Here is a 19,749-nt window from a genome sequence, read left to right as displayed (position 1 = left end):
AGAGGCACTACGGTCTGACATAGCGTCATTGTCTGAAATAGGACTCACTTCCTCTGTTTATTTAACCTCCTTTGAAGAAACGAGAATGCGAGGACACAGAAGTGTGTGTGCTCTGAAAGTAAGCAACGATTAGAGGTTCTCAACTTGAACACTTTAGCATTTAGAAGAGACCTATTGGGAAAAAATAAATATTTATTGTGGCCGATTTTCTTTTTCTTCTAAAACTCAAAATAATTTAACCCTTTCTCTTTTGATGGGATCATGTCAGTTTCCCGATATTTCACTATATAAGCACAGGCATGTTAAAAATGGAGCACACTCTGCATTAATGCTATGTTTTATCATGTATCCTCAGAACGTGGTCGCTACAAAACCACAGCCCTAATTCCACAATGTCAATAATTGTTACATGAAGAGAGAGAGTTTGTGAAAAACCTAGTACACCCATCACACTTAACATGCAAAGTCAAGTGTGATGACTTTGCATTTTTAAAGTCACTACACTAGAATTTTTAAAGAGGTGTGCTTTTTATTATGTCCATTTGCAGAACGTTCAAAAGTTTCATCAATATCTCTTTCCAATTTCCAAAGTTATAACCTTTAGTGTACTTTTATGGCATTTTTTTAGACTAAGTTGTGATAAATCAAATATTTTATGTGTGCATATATATATATATATATATATATATATATATATATATATATATATATATATATATATATATATATATATAATATCTCCAAAAAGACAGGAGTGTTTCTCTTAAATCAAAGTTGGACAGGAAATGGCTCCAAAGACTGTCTATAGAAGAGAGCTCTGTTGTGTAATCTTGTTGTTTTGACTGACTAAAGCCACAGACATTATATTCTTACCACAGGAAATTACACTAATTTGTTAAAAGAGACGTAATATGTGATCCTTACAGCAAGAATGTTTACAGTTGAGCCACAAGTCTGACAATCTGGGTCTGTATGAATCCAGGCATGTGACGAAGCCGTTCTCTGACGGCCAGTGTTTGCCACTTTCATACTTGCAAGTCATCTGACTCGTCCGTGGACGGGCGCGCTCATTGTGGACGTATTTGTCTTCCAGGGTCTTTCCCATCTTCACTCCCATCATGTGATCCACCGAGACATAAAGGGCCAAAATGTTTTGCTCACGGAGAATGCCGAGGTCAAACTGGGTAAGATGGAACGCAGCAAGATGCAGAGTAGTAACGAGGGAGTGTAAGAGTCCTTTCTTGGTGTTTTCATTCATGATCATTTCTCATACTTTCGTACTCCAGTTGACTTTGGAGTCTCGGCTCAGTTGGACAAGACGATTGGTCGAAGGAACACTTTCATCGGTACTCCCTATTGGATGGCTCCAGAGGTCATCGCCTGTGACGAGAATCCAGACGCCACCTATGACTACAGAGTAACTTTTTTTTTTTTTGTGCAATGCAAACAGAACACAGCACAGAAATTTAGATCATGTTTTTGTAGTGCAAAAATCCAGTGGAGAATCAGCTCCTTACAAACAACAAACAGTGTGGGGGGGGGATTTGGAGCCGACAGCAAGAGCTAAGCTGCAGCTGTGACTCGGTGTGTAGAGCTGTTGTTTTGAGATCAGAAAGTTGTGGGTCTGATTCCAGCTTGTCACATGTTGATGTGCCCCTGGGCATGACAGACAACCCCCAAGTTAGTTTTAATCGAATTATTTATGTAAAGTTTTGTTTTCCACTGATCTATTAGATGAAAAAAGATACAACAATTTTTTTCTCACTGTCTGATATTAAACTGAGCCTAAAGGCACATTTACATGTGACGAGAGAAAGCAAGAATCAAACCCACAACCTTTGCAAAACAACTACTACACCCACTTAGGCATTGTCGCCTGATGTATGTAAATCTGTGGTTTCAGCTTTATATTTGTATCATTTTGTCTGTTTACAGAGAATTTAAATCATATTTCTTGTTTCTGTGAATCCGCTGATTCATTTCCAGAAGTGAGATTTCAGTTTCAGAAATCTTTGTATTTGAAACATTGTCTATAATTGTTGGATTATTTTGTCTTGGTTTGCACCCAAGCTCACTCATAGGCCGCAATGCAAACAGCCACCAAATAGGGTTTCATCTTGGCTTGTGTGTTTGCTACAGACTCAGCCTTTTCTTTTCTCTGTTGTTTCTAGAGTGATCTTTGGTCATTAGGCATCACTGCACTGGAGATGGCGGAAGGAGCTCCTCGTAAGTTACAAACACAAGATATGCAGATCTGTGATGAGGTAAAAAGTCGGTACACCCTTAGTCAGCACCTATGTTTGGATAAATTTATCTTGTGATACATTACACCGTGTCCATAGTTATTTTAGTAAAGAAACAGTTTGTAAAACTAACAAATATTTTAACTAGGGGAGTTAGTAACAGGAAATTGCTATATAATAAATAGGTTGATGTACTGTGAATCCAGGTGCATATTAAAGACTGTTGTTGCCCATAAATCAGTAAAGGGTTATAAAGTCATTTCCAATCAATTTGTAGTCCATCATCGTAGGACAGTGGTGCACAAAACTCAGGCCTGGTGCCATCTACTATTAGAAATTTGCATGTATTTTATGTAGATGGACGTGATTCAAATTTTTTTAAGGAGGAGGATCTTATCAAAAATGGAAATTTTAAAGAAAATTTCCATTGTCTAACACTGGAAATTGATAGACAAAATACAAAGTTATTGTCTTCTATTACCACTGTTTTCGTCTTTTGCTTTGCTTTCATTTAAAGTAGATGAAAAGTTATGAAGTTATGCCACAAACATTTAGCGGGATTCATTAAAGTTAGCAAAATACACATTTTCTGAAGAAAAAATGGCTTCTTTATCTATTGTAGTGGATTAAAAAAGACAACAAAAATTAGGAAATCAGGTTTTCTTAAAAATTATAAGCAAACATCTGACAACCTTTTAAGATACAATATTTACAGGTCAATTTTTCTACAAAAATCTCACTCCCATGTTTGTTACACTGCTATATTGCAAAGTTAAATTATTGTAGAGCAGATGAAAACATTTTTAAAATGATTCAAGATTTTAAATTGGAAGTAAGAAGCTGTTACTTCCCCCTCCAAATACTTTAAACTTGGTAAATTTGGTCTAAGGAAAAATGTTTGGACAGCAATATATTAAGTAAAAAAAGGTACAACTGAAAAACATTTAAGGCAGTTGCCAATTTTCAAAGTTCACCTTGATGGCTGACGGCTTAATCCTGAGAAACATTTCCAACCAAACTCAAGAGCTCTGTCTCAGACAAACCTTTCTTCACATGCTAAAATTTGAAGCTCATGTCAGTACGTTTTAGAAATAGACTAAACAATTATAAACCAAACTTTCTCTCTCTTTCTCTCTCTCTTTATAAACATAGCTGCACTTGTCAGGTTTCATCCGAACATACTAATTTACAATATGTCTGGGTAAGTGAACCTGAAGTGGAGACATTTGGCTGTAATGCACAGTGCTGTGTTTGTATAAAGCCAAATGTCACTTCTTTTTACAAACCCCCCCCCAAAACACACGTGGTCAAGGGCTGATGATAGGAAAACCCAGAGAGTGAAAACACCACACAAAAAGATAATGAAAGAATTTTAAAAACCTGTTGGGTTGTTTTCTATGGGTATCCTGATCCGATATCGATAGGTTTTCCAGTTCCAGTGTCACATGTTTATTAAAGTTTAAAGATTATTGATCTTTTAGAATGTGTTCTTGCATTATTATGCCATTATCGTTACATTACTTGACAAAAGTCTCAAAGCAACAATATTATTGCTTCAGGCCTACTTGTATCTCACACACGGAGCCAATGGTTAATAATAAAGGGGTCAGTTATTCTCATATCTATTGCTGCTGATATCGTATCGGGTCGATATCAGTCAATTCTCAAAGCTGTGATATACAATACAATACAAACATTTTTAATTTTGCTAGTAAAGAATAATCATGCCAACGCTTCGTAATCTAAACCTGAAGGCCTGAAAATGACTGAAATGTCTAGAAATGTCATCTCTGAGCTGAAATAGGCTTTGAATGTCTTTGTTGTTTTTTTCACGTGACTGTAAAGAGTGTGCAGAAATCACTGCCTCTCTTCCAAGGATTCTTTAAATCCATTTTCAGCAGTCCTGACACACTTTTCTTCGTTGTCTTTGTTCTATGTCCGACTCCGTTGCGTTCCCTCTGCAGCTCTCTGCGACATGCATCCAATGAGAGCTCTGTTTCTGATTCCTCGAAACCCCGCGCCCAGACTCAAATCGAAGAAGTGGTAAGCCTGTGAACACAACTCTCATCTGTACGCACATCACAGGGAAACAGGCAGCAGGCTTGAGGCTCTCAGGTGGCTTTTGTTGTGGGTTTCGTACATCTGACGATCAGACAAAACACATTCAAGCTGTTTCTTTTCACAAAAAGCTCAGTGCTTGTAGACGTGTGGCGATCACTGCAAGTTATTTGTCCTGTGTGTAAATTAAAGTTACCGTGGTGTTTCTGCTGTAACTTTGAAACTAAATGGGGTTTTGATTTTTACCCTCTTTACATCAATCACTCGTCTTGCACTTCCTGCCCTTTCATGCATAATAGAAAAGCTCTTCCCATTGAACTCTGGACTGACACTAGCTGCTGTCTTTCATTCACTATTAAAACGATCAGAAATGCCTTTTCTCCCAGCAGCTTTTAATAGCTACAGTAGGTCTTGGAGTGCAGAGCTTTGCCATGATTTTACCCAGAGGCCTCCCTGAGGCGAAAAAACGAAGCAACAACACACACATAGCTTTCCCTGCCCTGTTCAGACAACAGTTCCGTTCGACTCTCTCAGCGATTTCTGATGGTAGATTTAGTCTTAAAGCCTCACATCGACTTTACAATTTACACAATATTTTTCTGAGTGCTGAGAGGAATGATAAGCTGATTGGAGGTAAGTTGCCAGACAACTCTAGGAAGTTTATAGCAGCTACTAGACACGGGTATTGATGTAAGCATTATTGATTTGTCTGCTTTTTACATCGATGTTTTTTTTTTGTTGGAAACTTCTTGGTCTTTAAATTGACGAGTATCTTGAGCACAAATTGATTTAAACTTCTTAGTCTAAACTAAGCAACATATGCCATTTTATGTTATTTATTTAATTGTCATTATCTCAAATGTTTTAATTTTTTGTCAAAAAGCTTTTTTGGTTTTTATTGTTACAACAAAAAAAGTCAACATAATTAAATCTAGAAGAATAGCATACAGAATACTATAGAGCATCCGTCCATCTGTATAACTATCAGCAGTCATGGTACATCAAACTAATTTAAAATTAATTATCAATAAAATAGTTGACACTTTCAACTGTTTTTACTGTCTTATGTTAGTAAAATGTGCTAATATCTTAACTGGCTTTACTAAAACACCAATAATCTTTTTAATTTATTCTTAAACATTGATTAAAAATAAGATGTAACACTTTAAACTGTTTTTTTACTCTCTCATTCTAGCAAATAGTGCTTGTAGCATGGCAAGCCTTCACAAAGAGCAATCTCTTTGTAATTATTTTTAAACATTGACAAAATAACTGTTGTCAGTGTTCAACAGTTTTTGCTATTTTAAGCTAGTAAAATCTACTAATAGGCTAGCATTACTAAAGCAGCACTAAAAAGTTTTAGAATTGTTTGTAAACATTGATAAAATAATAGCAGACTTAATACTTGCTGATAATACTGATAGCATAGCTAGCATTACAAAACAGCAGTCTCAAACAGATTTTATAAATGTTTTTAAACAATGGAAAATAACAGTTGAAAGTCTTTTATGATTCAAAATGCTAGTCATAGTAATGCCAGCAAAAAGCGCTAATGCACTGCTAGAATTGCTAAAGCAGCAATCTGTGTGTATTGTCCACATAGCAGCTACCTGAACAAAAACTGACAAAAAAATTTCAATCCATGTCCAAAGACATTTAGGATTATATCATCATTTTTATTATCACTGGAACAATACAGTAAGAAGTCGATACAAGTATACAAAGAACAGTATACAGAATCCATCCGTACAACAGCGTCGAGCCATTTACATCAAGTAAATTTAAATTGGGGCACAAATCACGTTTTGGATGCCTTCAGTTATTTGGATCTCGGCAGGTAATCCTTTCCTGTTTTCAGTCTTTTTGTGCAGAATAATTTTTTAATGTTTAATTCCCACAGAGAGAGATGGCAAAGAAAAAAAGCCAAATGGTATTGATCACATTTGATTTGTAAAAGCAACAAAAAGTGTAAAACATCCAAAAGACTGAATACTATTTACAGGCAGTGTATGTGTGAAGAGCCGGTACCTCATGACACTTGCGGCTGTAATTGCAGCAGAAGCTAGTTTCTACAACATATCGACTGAGAGAATACAAACAGATAAAACATGTTTAGAGTTTCTTCTATCATTTTTTTCCAAAGCACATTGAAGTGTGTAGTTGTTTTTACATAAAATGTTAAAAAGGTCCATGTGCTGTAGAATCATGGTACATTTACTCTAATAAACGCTGCAGCAGCTGAGCTAAATTTAGATCATTCTAAAAAATAATGTTAATTTCAAGCATTTAGTTCAACATGTTGGACAGATTCCTCTGAATCGTTTCTTTGCTTCGCTTTCCGCAGGTCGAAACGTTTCTTGTCGTTCGTCGACAGCTGCCTGGTCAAAAACCACATCCACCGACCCACCACAGACGCTCTGCTGAAGCACGCCTTCATCAGGGACCTGGCAAATGAGAGGCAGGTCCGCATCATGCTGAAGGACCACCTGGACAGAACCAGGAAGAAGCGAGAGAAGGGTGAGGGGATCCAAAACGTTTTAGGGTCTTTTGGGTCTTTTTGTCAAGATCCTCCCAGCTGCTGACCGTACTAATGTCTGTAGCTGCATTTCCTTTACCAATGTATGGAAATCTTATGCCGAAAAAAGCCACAATATTGCTAGTGGGTGTTTCCATTAAGTACAACTTCAAATCTCTTGTGAATAAGCTATTGCACGTGACGAATCATTACAAATCGTGACAGCGATGGATGTAAACAGTTACATCATATATATTCATAATCCAGCCATGGTGCTAGAGCTCATCATTTATCAGCCAATCAGGGGAGACGTTGACATCTTATTCAGGAGTTGTAACAACAAGCCCCGCCTACTTGGGAGCAGCTATATATGCGCCGTTTTGGTGAAATTGTAGTCGGCCATTTCACAAAATAGCTATGGATTCAACACATTAGAATGACACACAACTTTAATGAACTGTGTGACGCTGTGAGAGCTCTGGAGGAGCGAGGTGAACGTTGTTTGAAAAACCCCCAATTTTTTCTATAAATTGGTGTTTCCATTCAGCACATTTATTTTTGTAATTTCAATTTATGCAATTTTATGGTTTGTGGAAACGCAGCTGGTGTAAGGATTTATTTCCAGATGAATCCCTCACCAGTTGAGTCTCCTTTCTCTGCTCGGGCGCTCTCTAACTCTAGATGTTCATCTACAACATGGGGAAATGTTGCACTTGGCCGCAGCCGCTGCCCACATTTTTACACAATTCCTCTTGGTGAGCTTTAAAAAGTCTTCACTTTCTGATACCATTACAACAATCCTCTGCTACTTTTTTTTTTTTTTTTTGAAGGAAGGAAGGAAGCAGGGATTTTGGAGAGATTGAAACAGACACAGGGCAGCACAGCTGGAATGTGAAACATAGAGGGAGGAGCGCTGTTGTGAAAATAATTTATCCTCGTTCTTTCCCTAGATGAGCTCGATGCGCGACGCCAACATCAGCCCGGCGTTTTTGTTTTCTGACGGATTTTTGCACGTTGTGAAAAACAACCTGATGAGATCTGTCAGTTTTGTCAGAGTTTATTTGCAGAGGTGAAAAAAGGCAGAAAGGAGAAGGAAGACGAGAAAGAGAGAGAGAGAGAGACGCTTAGAGGAAGGAAGGAGGAAACAGAATGGCCATCTGGTTCTAATCTCTGAGCTTCCAAAAGCACACTAAATGGCTGGAGACTTTCTGCTTGTTCTCTGTGTGTGTGTGTGTGTGTGTGTGTGTGTGTGTGTGTGTGTGTGTGTGTGTGTGTGTGTGTGTGTGTGTGTAGAGCCGTCTAAGTGTGCATGCCCTACTAAATAAAATGCCTGTCGCATTATTGTGTGTGTGAACTGCTGGGAAAAAAAAAAAAATCAAAATCAAAAATAAATTCTCCGGATGTGATGCATGGGGGGATGTGTCGTCTTTGAGCGTCCTCAGGGGTGCAGTTTGAACAAAGATGGGTTGTGCTTTGTGAGATGCATCACCCAACGATGAAATTTAAAGCAACAAATTGCTCCTTTCTCCTCTACTTAGCCCAAAACTTTGGATAACAACACGACGGGGGTAGAGAGGGAGTTCAGGAAAGGAAATGTTGTTGACCTTATTTTTCTATCATTCTGCTTTAACCAACTCCACCTGGGTTGTGTTACCTTTAATGTGAACATCTGGAGAGTCAAGTCAGTGTTCAGCTTTTGGCTGAGCTGCTCTCACAACAGATGTTGTCCAAATGTTGTTACTAGAGCCTCAACTTCTCTCCCCCCACCACCACCACCTCAGAACAATGATTTTATTCTGTTGGCGTCAGGAAAAACAACAAAACACTTCCTGTGTACATATGTGGCTGTAAAAGAAATATACTTTTGAGTAGGAATGTAGCTACCAGTTTTAGGTCATTCTGAATTCTCTAAGAGTTTTACTTGAAGATGTAAGATGGGCATTAACTAGATTAGTAGCAGAGGCGATGCCACTGTATAAAGGAGTTTTACGATTATTTTTAAGCATTGATAACCGAGTTGACACTTTGACTAAACGGTTTTTTACTATTATCTTTTGCTAGGAAATGGCGCTAGGAGCATGGCTAGCATTTTTAAAACAGTAATCTCAGAGGTTTTGCAATTACTTTCAAACATTGACAATAATAACAGAGTTGACACTTTCAACTGTTTTTTTTCCTATCTCATGCTAGTGCGAAAAGTGCTGATAGTATAGCTAGCACTACTAAAACAGCAATAACGGGTTCTATAATTATTTCTAAACATTAATAGAATAATAACAGACAGCAGGGTTTTTTTATTACCAGTATATTATGGTAGCAAATATTGCTTGTAGCATGGCTTGCATTATAAAATTACAATTTCACACCTGTTTTTGTAATCATTTTTAAACATTAATAAAATGACAGAGTTGATACTTTCAACAGTTTGTGATCTTATGCTAGCAAAAGTCACTGATAGCATAGCTAGCTTTAATAAAGAAGCAATTTCTGTGCATTGTCCCTGAACTGTCTCACTTTCTTTTCTAAAAAAAAAAAAAAGAAATGACAGAAAATATTTTCTAAAAGTTGCTTTTATTTCAGCCATCTCTTTTGAGAGTTGAATATTAACTCACTAAGGCCAGACTATTGGAATTTCTACTTAATTATTAAAATATAGTTTCAAAGGGGTTTTCAAAAACTGAGAACATTTTCAAATACTGTGTTCTCAAAAGAATTAAACTGAATAATTTTTCTTTTTTGTCTTCCTGTTTGCTGCTTTAAATCTCGCTCTGTCTCAGCTTGAACAAGTTGCAGACATTACATAGCATGTTCAGGATAATATACTTTTCTTTTAAATAGCTTCTTAAATCTGTATCTTTTCTCTGATTTTGTTTTGAGGCACATCTGCTGACTCTGTCTTCCTTTTGAAAAGTCTTGCTATTAGCATCAAGTGGCTTGGGCTTACTGTGTTTAGCGACTGGGGAAAAACATTTTTTAGTTTCCAACCAACTGATCTGGCAAAAATGAGCTAGATCAGCTACCCAACCAAAACAGCTTTTGTTTGCTTTGGTTGGGAAGCAAAGAAAATTGGTTTACTTTCCAATCGATTTCTGAATTGGTGTTACAGGTCTCTAACACCAACGACACAGATAGTTTTGTTTACAGTGCTGGCTTTTCAATCCAACAGGCAGTGCATCTATTTCTGGAAAAAGTCTTGACAAACGGTGACCTCTTCTCTCATCAGTCCTGGGAGTTGATCCCATTTTTTTCCCCTGGCTTCTGTTTATCCACCTGCTTTTTTGAGAACTGACTACAGATACTCAGCGAGGTTATCTGGGGATTTTCCTCACCGCTGATCCCAAGCGTCAGTGTTCTGATCTTTGAACCTTTTTGTTATCACTTTTCCCGTGAGACATGGACCTCCACCGTGCCGTAAAACACAAAGTCCCATCACAAAATTGTTTCCGGATTGTTGGAAGAAGATGTTCTTTAACACAGTGTTTGTTCGTGGCAAAGTTCTTGGGCAGAATTGTGACAAACTCGAGTCACTTGGATTTGGACTAATTCTATTTCCAAATGTCCCAAACAATCGGAAAGGTTCTCTTTGACTCCAGATTTCCTGTCATTGATGTTTTTCTTGGACAAACTTTACGTCTTTGCTTCCCAACTTTGAGCAAGGAATGCAGATCTGATTGTTGGGGAAAGTGCATCTCTTTTGTCTCTGGAAAAACATTTTATAACTTTATTGATGAAAAAATATATATCTCCGCATCATAAAAAAAAGAAATGCATCTGATAGAAGATTAAATATATAGAATATGAACTGAATTCCAATCCTGAACCGCACAGCATTCTGGGAGATGCAGGCAGAGGAAAGGCTTTGGATAAGCTAGGCTGGTGGCGCCAACTAACTCACTCACTTTTTGGTTACCGAGCAACGAAATGTTGAGTAACTTGTGCAGCAGCAGTTTCACATTCATCCGCCGTTTCTCACAACTACTTAAAAATAAAAATATGAAACAACGCTGTGGAGTGAAAACTGGATAAAACAGGAAAGATTGTGCCTCCAGTTTGGCAGTATTTCAGATGTTCAAAACAAAAAACAAATCAATAATTATCCTCGCCTCGGGTTGGACCGATTCTTCTACAGCTCTGGTTGGTTACGGTTCTGTCCGTTCTGATGCTGCTGTGTGTTTATGATAATCACACAGCAGCTGATAATCAGCCTCTACCAATGTGAAGCTGAATTCTTCGCCACTTTCTTTCTGTATTTCTCTCTGTTAGAGGATCCAGGCTATGAGTACAGCGGCAGTGAGGATGAAGAAGATGAGGTCGCAGAGGAGGAAGGCGAACCCAGGTAGCCGTCTGTTTTGGTTTCTCCACATGGACATTCTGTCCACTGTGTCCCTCTCTTGGTGTCCAACAACAGATGACCGATGGGTCGTCCTGTAGCCCCTCCCAATCTGTCTTTAACCTGATCACTACCGTGTTGTTTGCCTACTTTTTCACCATTTCTCACGCTCTTTTTGTTTGTTTGTTTGTTTGTTTGTTTTTCCGCTCTCAGTTCCATAGTGAACTCTCCCGGGGAATGGACGTTACGACGGGAGTTTCTACGGTTACAGACAGAAGATCGCCAAGGAGGCAGAGAAGGGGGTCATGTGGGGGGAGGAGGAGCTCAACAACGACAACAGGCAGGTTGATTTCGTACACCTTCATACTGAGAAACTGAATCTGTTTTTGTCCTAAACTAAATTTCTTCTTAGTGTTTTTCACTCAGTGTAATTTACTCCTGTTGTTAGCAACACTAATGGATGCCCTGGTTACCAGCTTTCACTGGTTACCGGGGAAACCAGAAACTAAAACTCCTATCTTAACCACACCATGCTTAACCACTACCAGCAGCGCTCTTTGGTGAGGAAGGTTTTACTGAGTGAAAAAGTAAACTATTTTCAACATAATCAAGGGTAACTCTGCTGACTGCTAAAGTAAGATGCTAAAGACAGTTTAGGCCTGAGGTGACCAAAGTGTGCCCCGGGGGGCATTTGGAGCCACTTGATTGTTTCTGTGTATCAACAGCTAGAAAGGTTGATACAGATGGAGACTTTTATTTATTTTATTTTTCTTTAATTAGAGCAAAACTATTACTGACAAATTTAAATGTTTAGTTCAACACAAAGTGTTTGTCTTTTAACAACCATGATTTTGCTCTCTTATTTTTTTAGTAAATAAAACCACATTTTTCAACTGACTTCTACTCAGAAACAGACTTTAGAGAATCCAAATCTGTTTTTAATTCATTTGTTCAACCTTCCTTAATACAAAAAGCATTTTTAAAGAGACGGTGACCTAAACCATGTTCTCATACCTGAGTAGAGGGTGAATCTTTTTCTTTGCAAAAGAATTGCAAAATGGATGTCTTTCCTTTAAAAACTCTTCAAGTTTTGGATCTACAATTATTTAAACGTCTCTTTATTACAAAAATAAAGTTAAACAATAACTATGTTTAACTAGAGTTATTGTAGATTTAGTTTATTGTTGAGGAGTGAAAAAAGGTGTTTTTTTTTGGCCCACTTTGCAAACACTCTGGACACTATTGGTCTAAGCTATCAACTCCATAATAATTGTCTTGTTTTATAGCAATTCCTTTCCCTCACACACGGTGTGACGTCACCTCTGCTCCTAAAAAAATAACTATTAATAACTGCTTCCAGTATCAATAAAGCTGGAAAAACTATTTTGAATATGCTTCAATTCTTTTTCATACTGCAGTTCTTAAGAAAACTTCCCATTTTGGCTAAAATTGGTATTGATGGGCTGAACCTCTAGAAAAACCTGTATCTGGAAACAGACCACAAATTTCTAAATGGCGCATCAAAAAAATAATGTCTCCAACCAATTTGTGAAATATTGTCCTGATTCCCACTCATTAGTTTCACCACTTTAATTTAATTTGTTTTTTATGGTAAAAATGTTCCATCTATTTTAAAATAAAGAAAAAAATTGACATAATACTCTGCCCCCCAAGCCCCCTTAAAATCATTACTAACTAAACCCCTCTCCTGTGTGGTAGCAGCTGCAGCAGACACAGCGTTTGCCTACCAGAGCTAAAAACCTCAAAAACATCATATCGTTATCATGATGCTGAAACAGATAAAACAATTTTGTGGATGTAACATCTGAACACAAAGATAAGACGGCACGGCACTGGAAGCTCGCACATGCTCAGTCCTCATCTCTCTAGTCTCAGCAGAGTTAACCACATTACTGTAACATGGGTCAGTAATTAATACCAATCAGTAACCAGCAGTGTGTGTGTGTGTTTGTCTCTCTGTGGGTATTCATTTGAAACTGTTACAATCTTGCCTGTATTGAGCCAGAGCGATCTGATGAAAGATGATTCAATGAGTGGAGTGCAGCCTCAGTTGTTTTTGTTTTTTAATTTCTTACTGCAAGAAGAAAGTTGGGGATGGCAGTGGTAGCAGAAATCCATCAGACCCAGATATCTGAGCAGGTTTTTCTTTTTCTTTCTTGTTGCTTTGTGTGTGTTGTTATTTTTAAGTTGGGTTCTGTGAACTAGTTCTGAAAGTGAGTTTCTTGCCCACAGTAAGCAGACGGATTTGCATTAAGAGGCAGGTGGGATTAGTGACAGGAAGCCACGCAAAGTGCTGCTAAGAATAGAACAGTCAGATTTCTAGCAATTGAATTAATCAAAACCTTTAAAAAAATCAATCAATCAATCAATCAACATAGTGATTTAAATAAGTGCTAATTTGTGGTCGACTTCAGTGTTTTACTTCAACATCAGGTATTTTATTCCATCTATAAAAAACCTGAAAAATGACTCATTTACAGTGTCTGGAGTTAAAAACCACAAGATGACAAGTGGCATTAAAGTAATAGATTTTTAGGTAAAATTAGATGACAAAATGTGGGTCTTTGTTTGTTGTGTTTATACAACAAACAAGAAAAAAATAACTTTGGAAATTACCAGAGTTACTAATAGAGAAAATGAAATGATACAGCAAAATGAAAATGCTAAGTGGAAGTGAAAATGTGATTGAGGAAACGGCAAAAAGGTCAAATTTAAAAGTGGAGATGAATGTATTGAAGTGCATTGAACTGGTGCAGATGTTGTCAAATACATTTGTAATTTGGAACATTTATGTCTGTAAGTGAATTCAGCTTTGGTTTTCTGTATCGGGTCATATCGGCCGATACTACACCTCAGATATCGGTATCGGAAGTGAAAAAAAAAAAAAAAAGGTTGGTGCATCCTCAAATGAAACACGAAGAAATAAAGTAGCATGTTTACCTTTAGGGTTGGTGAAAACGTTATTGAGTAGCTATGATTAGTTAAACAAAAAAATCTAAATTTAAAAGTGTGAGTGCAAAAAAGTTCAGGGGTTGTGAATCCTTTTGTAAACATTACATGGTTAAAAGTCACAGACCAAGTTGATATTCTTAATAGTTACGCATTCGGAACATCCCTGATGAAACGGGAAGTAAAATCAGACTTGCTGTTTTCAAGAATAACTTTCTGAACTCCTGAATTTGGCCCATCAGCAGCAGCAGCACCGGCAGCAGCTGGCTGAGCAGGAGCGGATCAAGCAGATTCTGGCCGACCGACAGAGGCGGATCCAGCAGCAGCAGGAGCAGCGGCAGAAGCTGGAGAACGTGAGTCAGTTTCTATCTGTATTCAACATGGCTCCAACCTCTGAACCCTATCTGTCGCCTTCCATCATTATCATCGTCATCATCACCAAGCAGCTCACGTCAGCTGCTCTGCTGCGGCCAAAGTGTTTTTGCAACCTGATTGTTTTTCTTTTTAAGAAAAAAGAAAAAGTAAAGAAAAGAGACGACAGCTTGAGTCCTGATGTTGAAAAGCCAAAAAGAACAGAATGGTATCTGAAACATTCAATGCCTCTGCACTCCACAGCAGCAGAAGCAGCAGCTGACGGAGTGTGCCTTTCAGTGGGCGGAGCTTCAGGAGGTTTTTATGGGGGAGGAGTCTGATCTCCACGACAACAGAATCCTACTGGAGGAGAAAAACAGGAAGTGTGACAGGAGACAGGTAAAGATTCAGAGTTTTGCACATGTAGAGGCTGAAACATCAAGTCTGGTCACAGATTCAGTTAACAGACTTACGACTAAACTGTTTCATTGCAGCTCTGGTTGCATGTTTCTTAGATTTTTTTATTTTCTGGATGGTGAACTTTCACCCCATCTCCAAGCCTTTTTGCAACTTTTTACAGAAGTTCCTAAAGAGTTGTTTTGTTTTGAGCTTCAACCATTTCTCATCAACACTAATTAGCTTCCTTGTCCAGACTGATGAAAAGTTTCACCGCAGCATAATACTGTTTGTGCACATTGTCACCAATACCCCATTAGAATTTGTTTCAATATCAAGACGGATACAGATATTAATATCCAAAAAAAATGTGATTTATATCACTGAGTTGCACACTCTAATTGGGTGTTATCATGTTTTTAAATGTACTGATATTTGTTGTTGCTATTGTGAAACAAAAAGTGGCGAAAATGGTAAAAAAAAAAAAAAAATATATATATATATATGTGTGTGTGTGTGTGTATTCTGTTTTTTAAAAACATTATTAATTGGAATGTATTTGTACAACTATAACTCAATATCCATATTGTACTGAGAAACCTTTCACAATATATGATAAACGATACTAAACTGAACATAATCAGATATTTAGAGCCCAACTCCAGAAGAAGATATGAAATTTAAAACACAGAGTCGTGAAAATAATTGGGCCGTCCTCCTCACATCCCCTGATCTACTCATCAGCCTTCTCAACATCTCAGCAGAGGAGAAATACAGACAGGAAGTTGGGCTGAAGGAGAAGGATGAGGAAGTCGCTCTGTGTCATACGTCACCAGCACAGAGGAAGTGCCATATATATGTGAACATGACAGACATGTAGCAAGATGCATGACTTGATACAGATGCTCTCAAGTGATACAAACAAACTTCGACTTAGAACACTGACATTCATTTAAAAAACACACACACACATTAGGTACAGAACACAGAATGAGCTTAGGTTTTCTTCTCTAGTTTCTAATTAAAAAGTTTATCTTCTCATTTTTCTACAAAATATCTGACATTCTCTCAAAATGTAAGTCAACCCGTAGAAATAATTCCAACTTTCTTTTGAAAATGTGTTGGAAAAAACAAAAACCAAACAACTTGGAGTAACAGCCGAAATGACTCTTCCTATTCTGCCAATAATTTCGACTCTACTCTACTCAGACCGAACGCTGAGTTTCAGGAGGTCTACACTGAGGGTCTTTTCAGACCTGATATTCTGGTAGACTCAGTTTGATCGGGGACCAAAATTGCAACGTTTGTTACATTTGCAGCTGCTGTGGTTCTCTTTCACTCTGCATTGTGTCAAACAAGCCAATCCCTTTGAAAAACCTGTTCCCCTCCTCACCTTTGGTGGCGCTACGCCAAGAAGAAAACGACACAAAATCTTCTGAAGACATGAGCACAGTTTCTTCACAAAATGTAAACAGAAATTTAGAGGCATCAGATTTGAGTGGTTTTTGGATTCTCCTGGTTGTGCTAGACTCGCACATTTTTTCAGATTGTTTTTCCCAGAATGCCCTGCATTGTAGTCCACTTCCTGCTTTTTTTCCACGTATACGTTCAAACTGCACTAGAGTTCATTTCAACCGGACTGAGACCCAGGTTTTTAGGCAGACCAGAGGTCACTTTTCTTTTCTGATTTCGCACTAACACCTAAAAAACTGGATTTTCCAGACAAACGAACTAGAGTTCAGTTAAAGCAGAGCTGGTGTGAATTCACCCTAATAGACCCTCCTGAAATATCTATCATCCCATTATGCTCTGTATGTTTAGTTTCATCGTAGATGCGGCGGTAAGCAGTCACTGACTTCAGCATGGTGCTTCATTAAATTTTAATGCATCAGTATTTGATTATGTGACACGCTCAGTGAGTGTGTGATGTGATGTTTTGTCAGATAAAGATGTGAAATGGTGCAGTGATTACGACCATCTTGCATATCAATTCAACCAGAAGTGTGTCAGCAGGGAGGGGAAGCTTGTTAACAGGAAAAAGGGAAATGACGACTTTGAAACAGAAGTCTCTGCTGTAGTCCACATATCTGCCTCGTCCTTATCGGCTTGTTACCAGGACAGGAAGTGTGAAGTGTGACTTCCTTTATATAGACATACAACCTGCAGCTGGACATATTGTCAACTTTGTCTGAATGCTAGTTATTAGGTCATAGTTTTAATCATATCTGTTTCCTCCCACTGCGCTGTTCTACCTGGGCATTCTGACCGTCCCTCTTAGATGAGGAGAAATGTGTCCAGTAAAAGTCCAGTTGTCTTTTATTCATCCTCTAATTGTTCGGCTTGTCCTGAAAGCAGGCCAGCTTTTTCTCATAGTTCTGCCCTCAACTCGATTGTTGAAAACTAGTAATATTAAAAACTTTTATCTGAACTAGAAACCAATCAGTTCAAATGAACTTTTCCTGATCTGTCAAAGCTAAAATTAGAGCAGAAGCTCATTTAGTAAACCTGCTTGTATATATTTGAGTCTGTACATTTGCTTTGGCTCTGTGTGGATTGAAGAAAATCCACAGTAAATCCAGGCGGTTCAGTTCTGGTTTTCAGATTTATTATTGTTCCAACATGGGGGGAAAGAGACAGTTATCCTGATGATGATTACACAAAGCTTTCTAATTCAACCAGCATGTGTCTGTCAGTGACGTAATTTCTTCTTTCACGCTTCTTTGCTGTAAAATCCTGTGATTCCTACCTCATCCCCGATAGTTTACACTTTCCCACCGCAGCTGTGTGATCAGGGCTAAGCCGCCGCCGTCATGGCTTAAGCTCCGACGAATGTGACCCCTCAGGTTCAAGCAAACACAATTTAAAAGCAGCGGTGCAATCACTGCAAACATTGAAATCTGGTAATTACCCGACGTAAATGTTACAAAAAACATGCCCACTTTAGGGTGTTTAGATTTATTTATTTTTTCTGCTTCAGGAGAAATTTTCAAAAATGAGGTCACAATAAAATATTTAGAGTTGAGAGCGCAGGCTAAAAAGCTCCACGCTGAATATTTTAGTTCCCACCTCTCAGAATCCTACCAATTACGATAACCGCTGTTTACAGCGTTCAGGTCTGATCAACGGGAAATCCACGACAACAGGAGTTTAGATTTCAAGCTAAGTTTAAAAAAAATCTGTGAAATTCTAATGAAATTGTAATTCTAATGGACATACTGATGGATTTTTATTTAATTTAATTATTTTTTTAGCGAATAGCTGCCTGTTTAAGTGTGTGTGTGTGTGTGTGTGTGTTTGAACAGGATCATGCTGGCAGACAGCGGAGTGACAATGTGTCAGTAAGGCCTCTGGACTCCACAGCCGAGCAGGTAATAAAGCTTTTCTTGTGCTTTTCCAATTACATGGTGCTAATTCCTCTGATTTAGCTACAAAGGAGCCGAATACTTTTTTTCTCCTTTTATTTATTTTTTTTTTCACTTTTTCCTACCTGAAGGACCACTAGTTTAGGGGGGGTTTCATCCAGTTTTACCTCATTCTGTGGTTTTAAAGACAATAATTGCTATTTCCATTCAGGGCTGCGTGGAGCGTCAAGTGGAGTTTCTCTTTACGTTTTCACTTTTTTTATGCATCAAAAGCTTTTAATCGGGTCGGATATGAGACGACGACGTCTTCTTTTTTGTGTGATCGCTGAAGGCTGATTTCCGAGAGAAAAGCCTTGAATGGTTTGGTCCCCGACTCGGACAGATGGGAGATAAAAACGAAGCGTGCGGGTGAAGCTAAGCAGGAACATGAAAGGGAAACCCAGTGAAATTGTGCGCTTGTAATTGAAAGTGTTATAAATAGAGCGGGGGGCGGGGGGGGAATTTATCCTGTCGACGATCTCCACGAAGCAGACACTCAACGACTTTTGATATGTTTTGGGTTTTTTTCGTTGTGCAGACTGAGTGGGACAACGGTGATGGGGGGGAGCGGTGTTCTACCACCACATTAAACCGGTGTTTATCACAGCATGCCATCACTTTTGTTTTAAACCCTCGCTCTTCATATCCGTCCTGTCTCCGCTGAGCCCAGCGTGCTTTCCTCCCCTTCTCTCCCCTCCTCTTGCTTGCCTTTTTTTTCCGTCTATCCCTGCCTGAGTCGGTCACAGTAGGAAACCTTTCTTACTTGTAGCGTTTCTCTTTTAACTCTACTCCCAGAATCGTACCTTCTGATCTCAGCGGGAGAGGCTTTAGACGCACAGATTTGGTAGGGGAAAAAAAAAATCACGCCTGGATTCACTGTCGCTTTTTGATATGCAAACGCTTTTTATCTACTAACCGTTTTTAATTCCTCTCTGTGACTCCCTACAACCCTACTCATGTACATATGGATCTCAACTGGGTCGTACGGTACTGCTAAGAGTTCAGATTTATGTGGTGTAAAAAATGAACCATGATAAATTAAACTTAAAGGGTCAGTATTATGTTTTCCAGGTACATGGTGCAATTTTATAGCACAATATGGTAACTAAAGCAACTTAAGTGAAATATATCTTAAAAGAAATTTGACATTGGAATTCAACGCCTTGAAATTGGGCCTCTGTCTCTTTAAGAAACTCCTGTTTTTTCTGAAACTCCACAATCACTCCTTTATTAACCCTTTAGCAATGTTTTTCTCAGCATTGCTCCTATCATCACCATTACATGATGATGAACCGACATGCAGTTCCACCGGGTATTTGCTAATTGTTGTAGACTAGTCTGAAGGAGCTCATGCTGTAATTATCCCACTGTCATGTTTCACTAATCATATTGTGTTATTTTTATTACAAAGAGGACTGTTTTTTTATTGTTGTTATTGGTTTTGGAAAGTTTTGGTCCAAACATCTACATTATGCATATAATTAT

General features: G+C 38.2%; 1 protein-coding gene across 2 annotated transcripts in view; it reads left to right on the top strand.

Moving 5' to 3' along the window:
• The window catches only part of LOC106925996 (mitogen-activated protein kinase kinase kinase kinase 4), a 71,019-nt gene that overhangs the window by 26,507 nt on the left and 24,763 nt on the right, over positions 1-19,749 (top strand). Inside the window, exons 6-15 of one of the 2 annotated variants that reach the window (XM_088009797.1) lie at positions 1,094-1,184; positions 1,287-1,417; positions 2,172-2,226; positions 4,208-4,286; positions 6,646-6,818; positions 11,080-11,152; positions 11,360-11,486; positions 14,359-14,469; positions 14,732-14,866; positions 18,166-18,231. In XM_088009797.1, coding sequence (XP_087865923.1) covers positions 1,094-1,184; positions 1,287-1,417; positions 2,172-2,226; positions 4,208-4,286; positions 6,646-6,818; positions 11,080-11,152; positions 11,360-11,486; positions 14,359-14,469; positions 14,732-14,866; positions 18,166-18,231 — 1,041 coding nt within the window. The remainder of the gene's footprint in view (positions 1-1,093; positions 1,185-1,286; positions 1,418-2,171; positions 2,227-4,207; positions 4,287-6,645; positions 6,819-11,079; positions 11,153-11,359; positions 11,487-14,358; positions 14,470-14,731; positions 14,867-18,165; positions 18,232-19,749) is intronic. The other variant, XM_088009796.1, reaches the window with a different exon arrangement.

This window comes from Poecilia mexicana, unplaced genomic scaffold (assembly GCF_051168715.1).
Source record: "Poecilia mexicana isolate PSO_F unplaced genomic scaffold, ASM5116871v1 scaffold_10, whole genome shotgun sequence".
NCBI classification, from domain to species: Eukaryota; Metazoa; Chordata; class Actinopteri; order Cyprinodontiformes; family Poeciliidae; genus Poecilia; species Poecilia mexicana.
The sequence above is the reverse complement of the archived record's forward strand: the minus strand, read 5'-3'. Positions and strand labels throughout refer to the sequence as shown.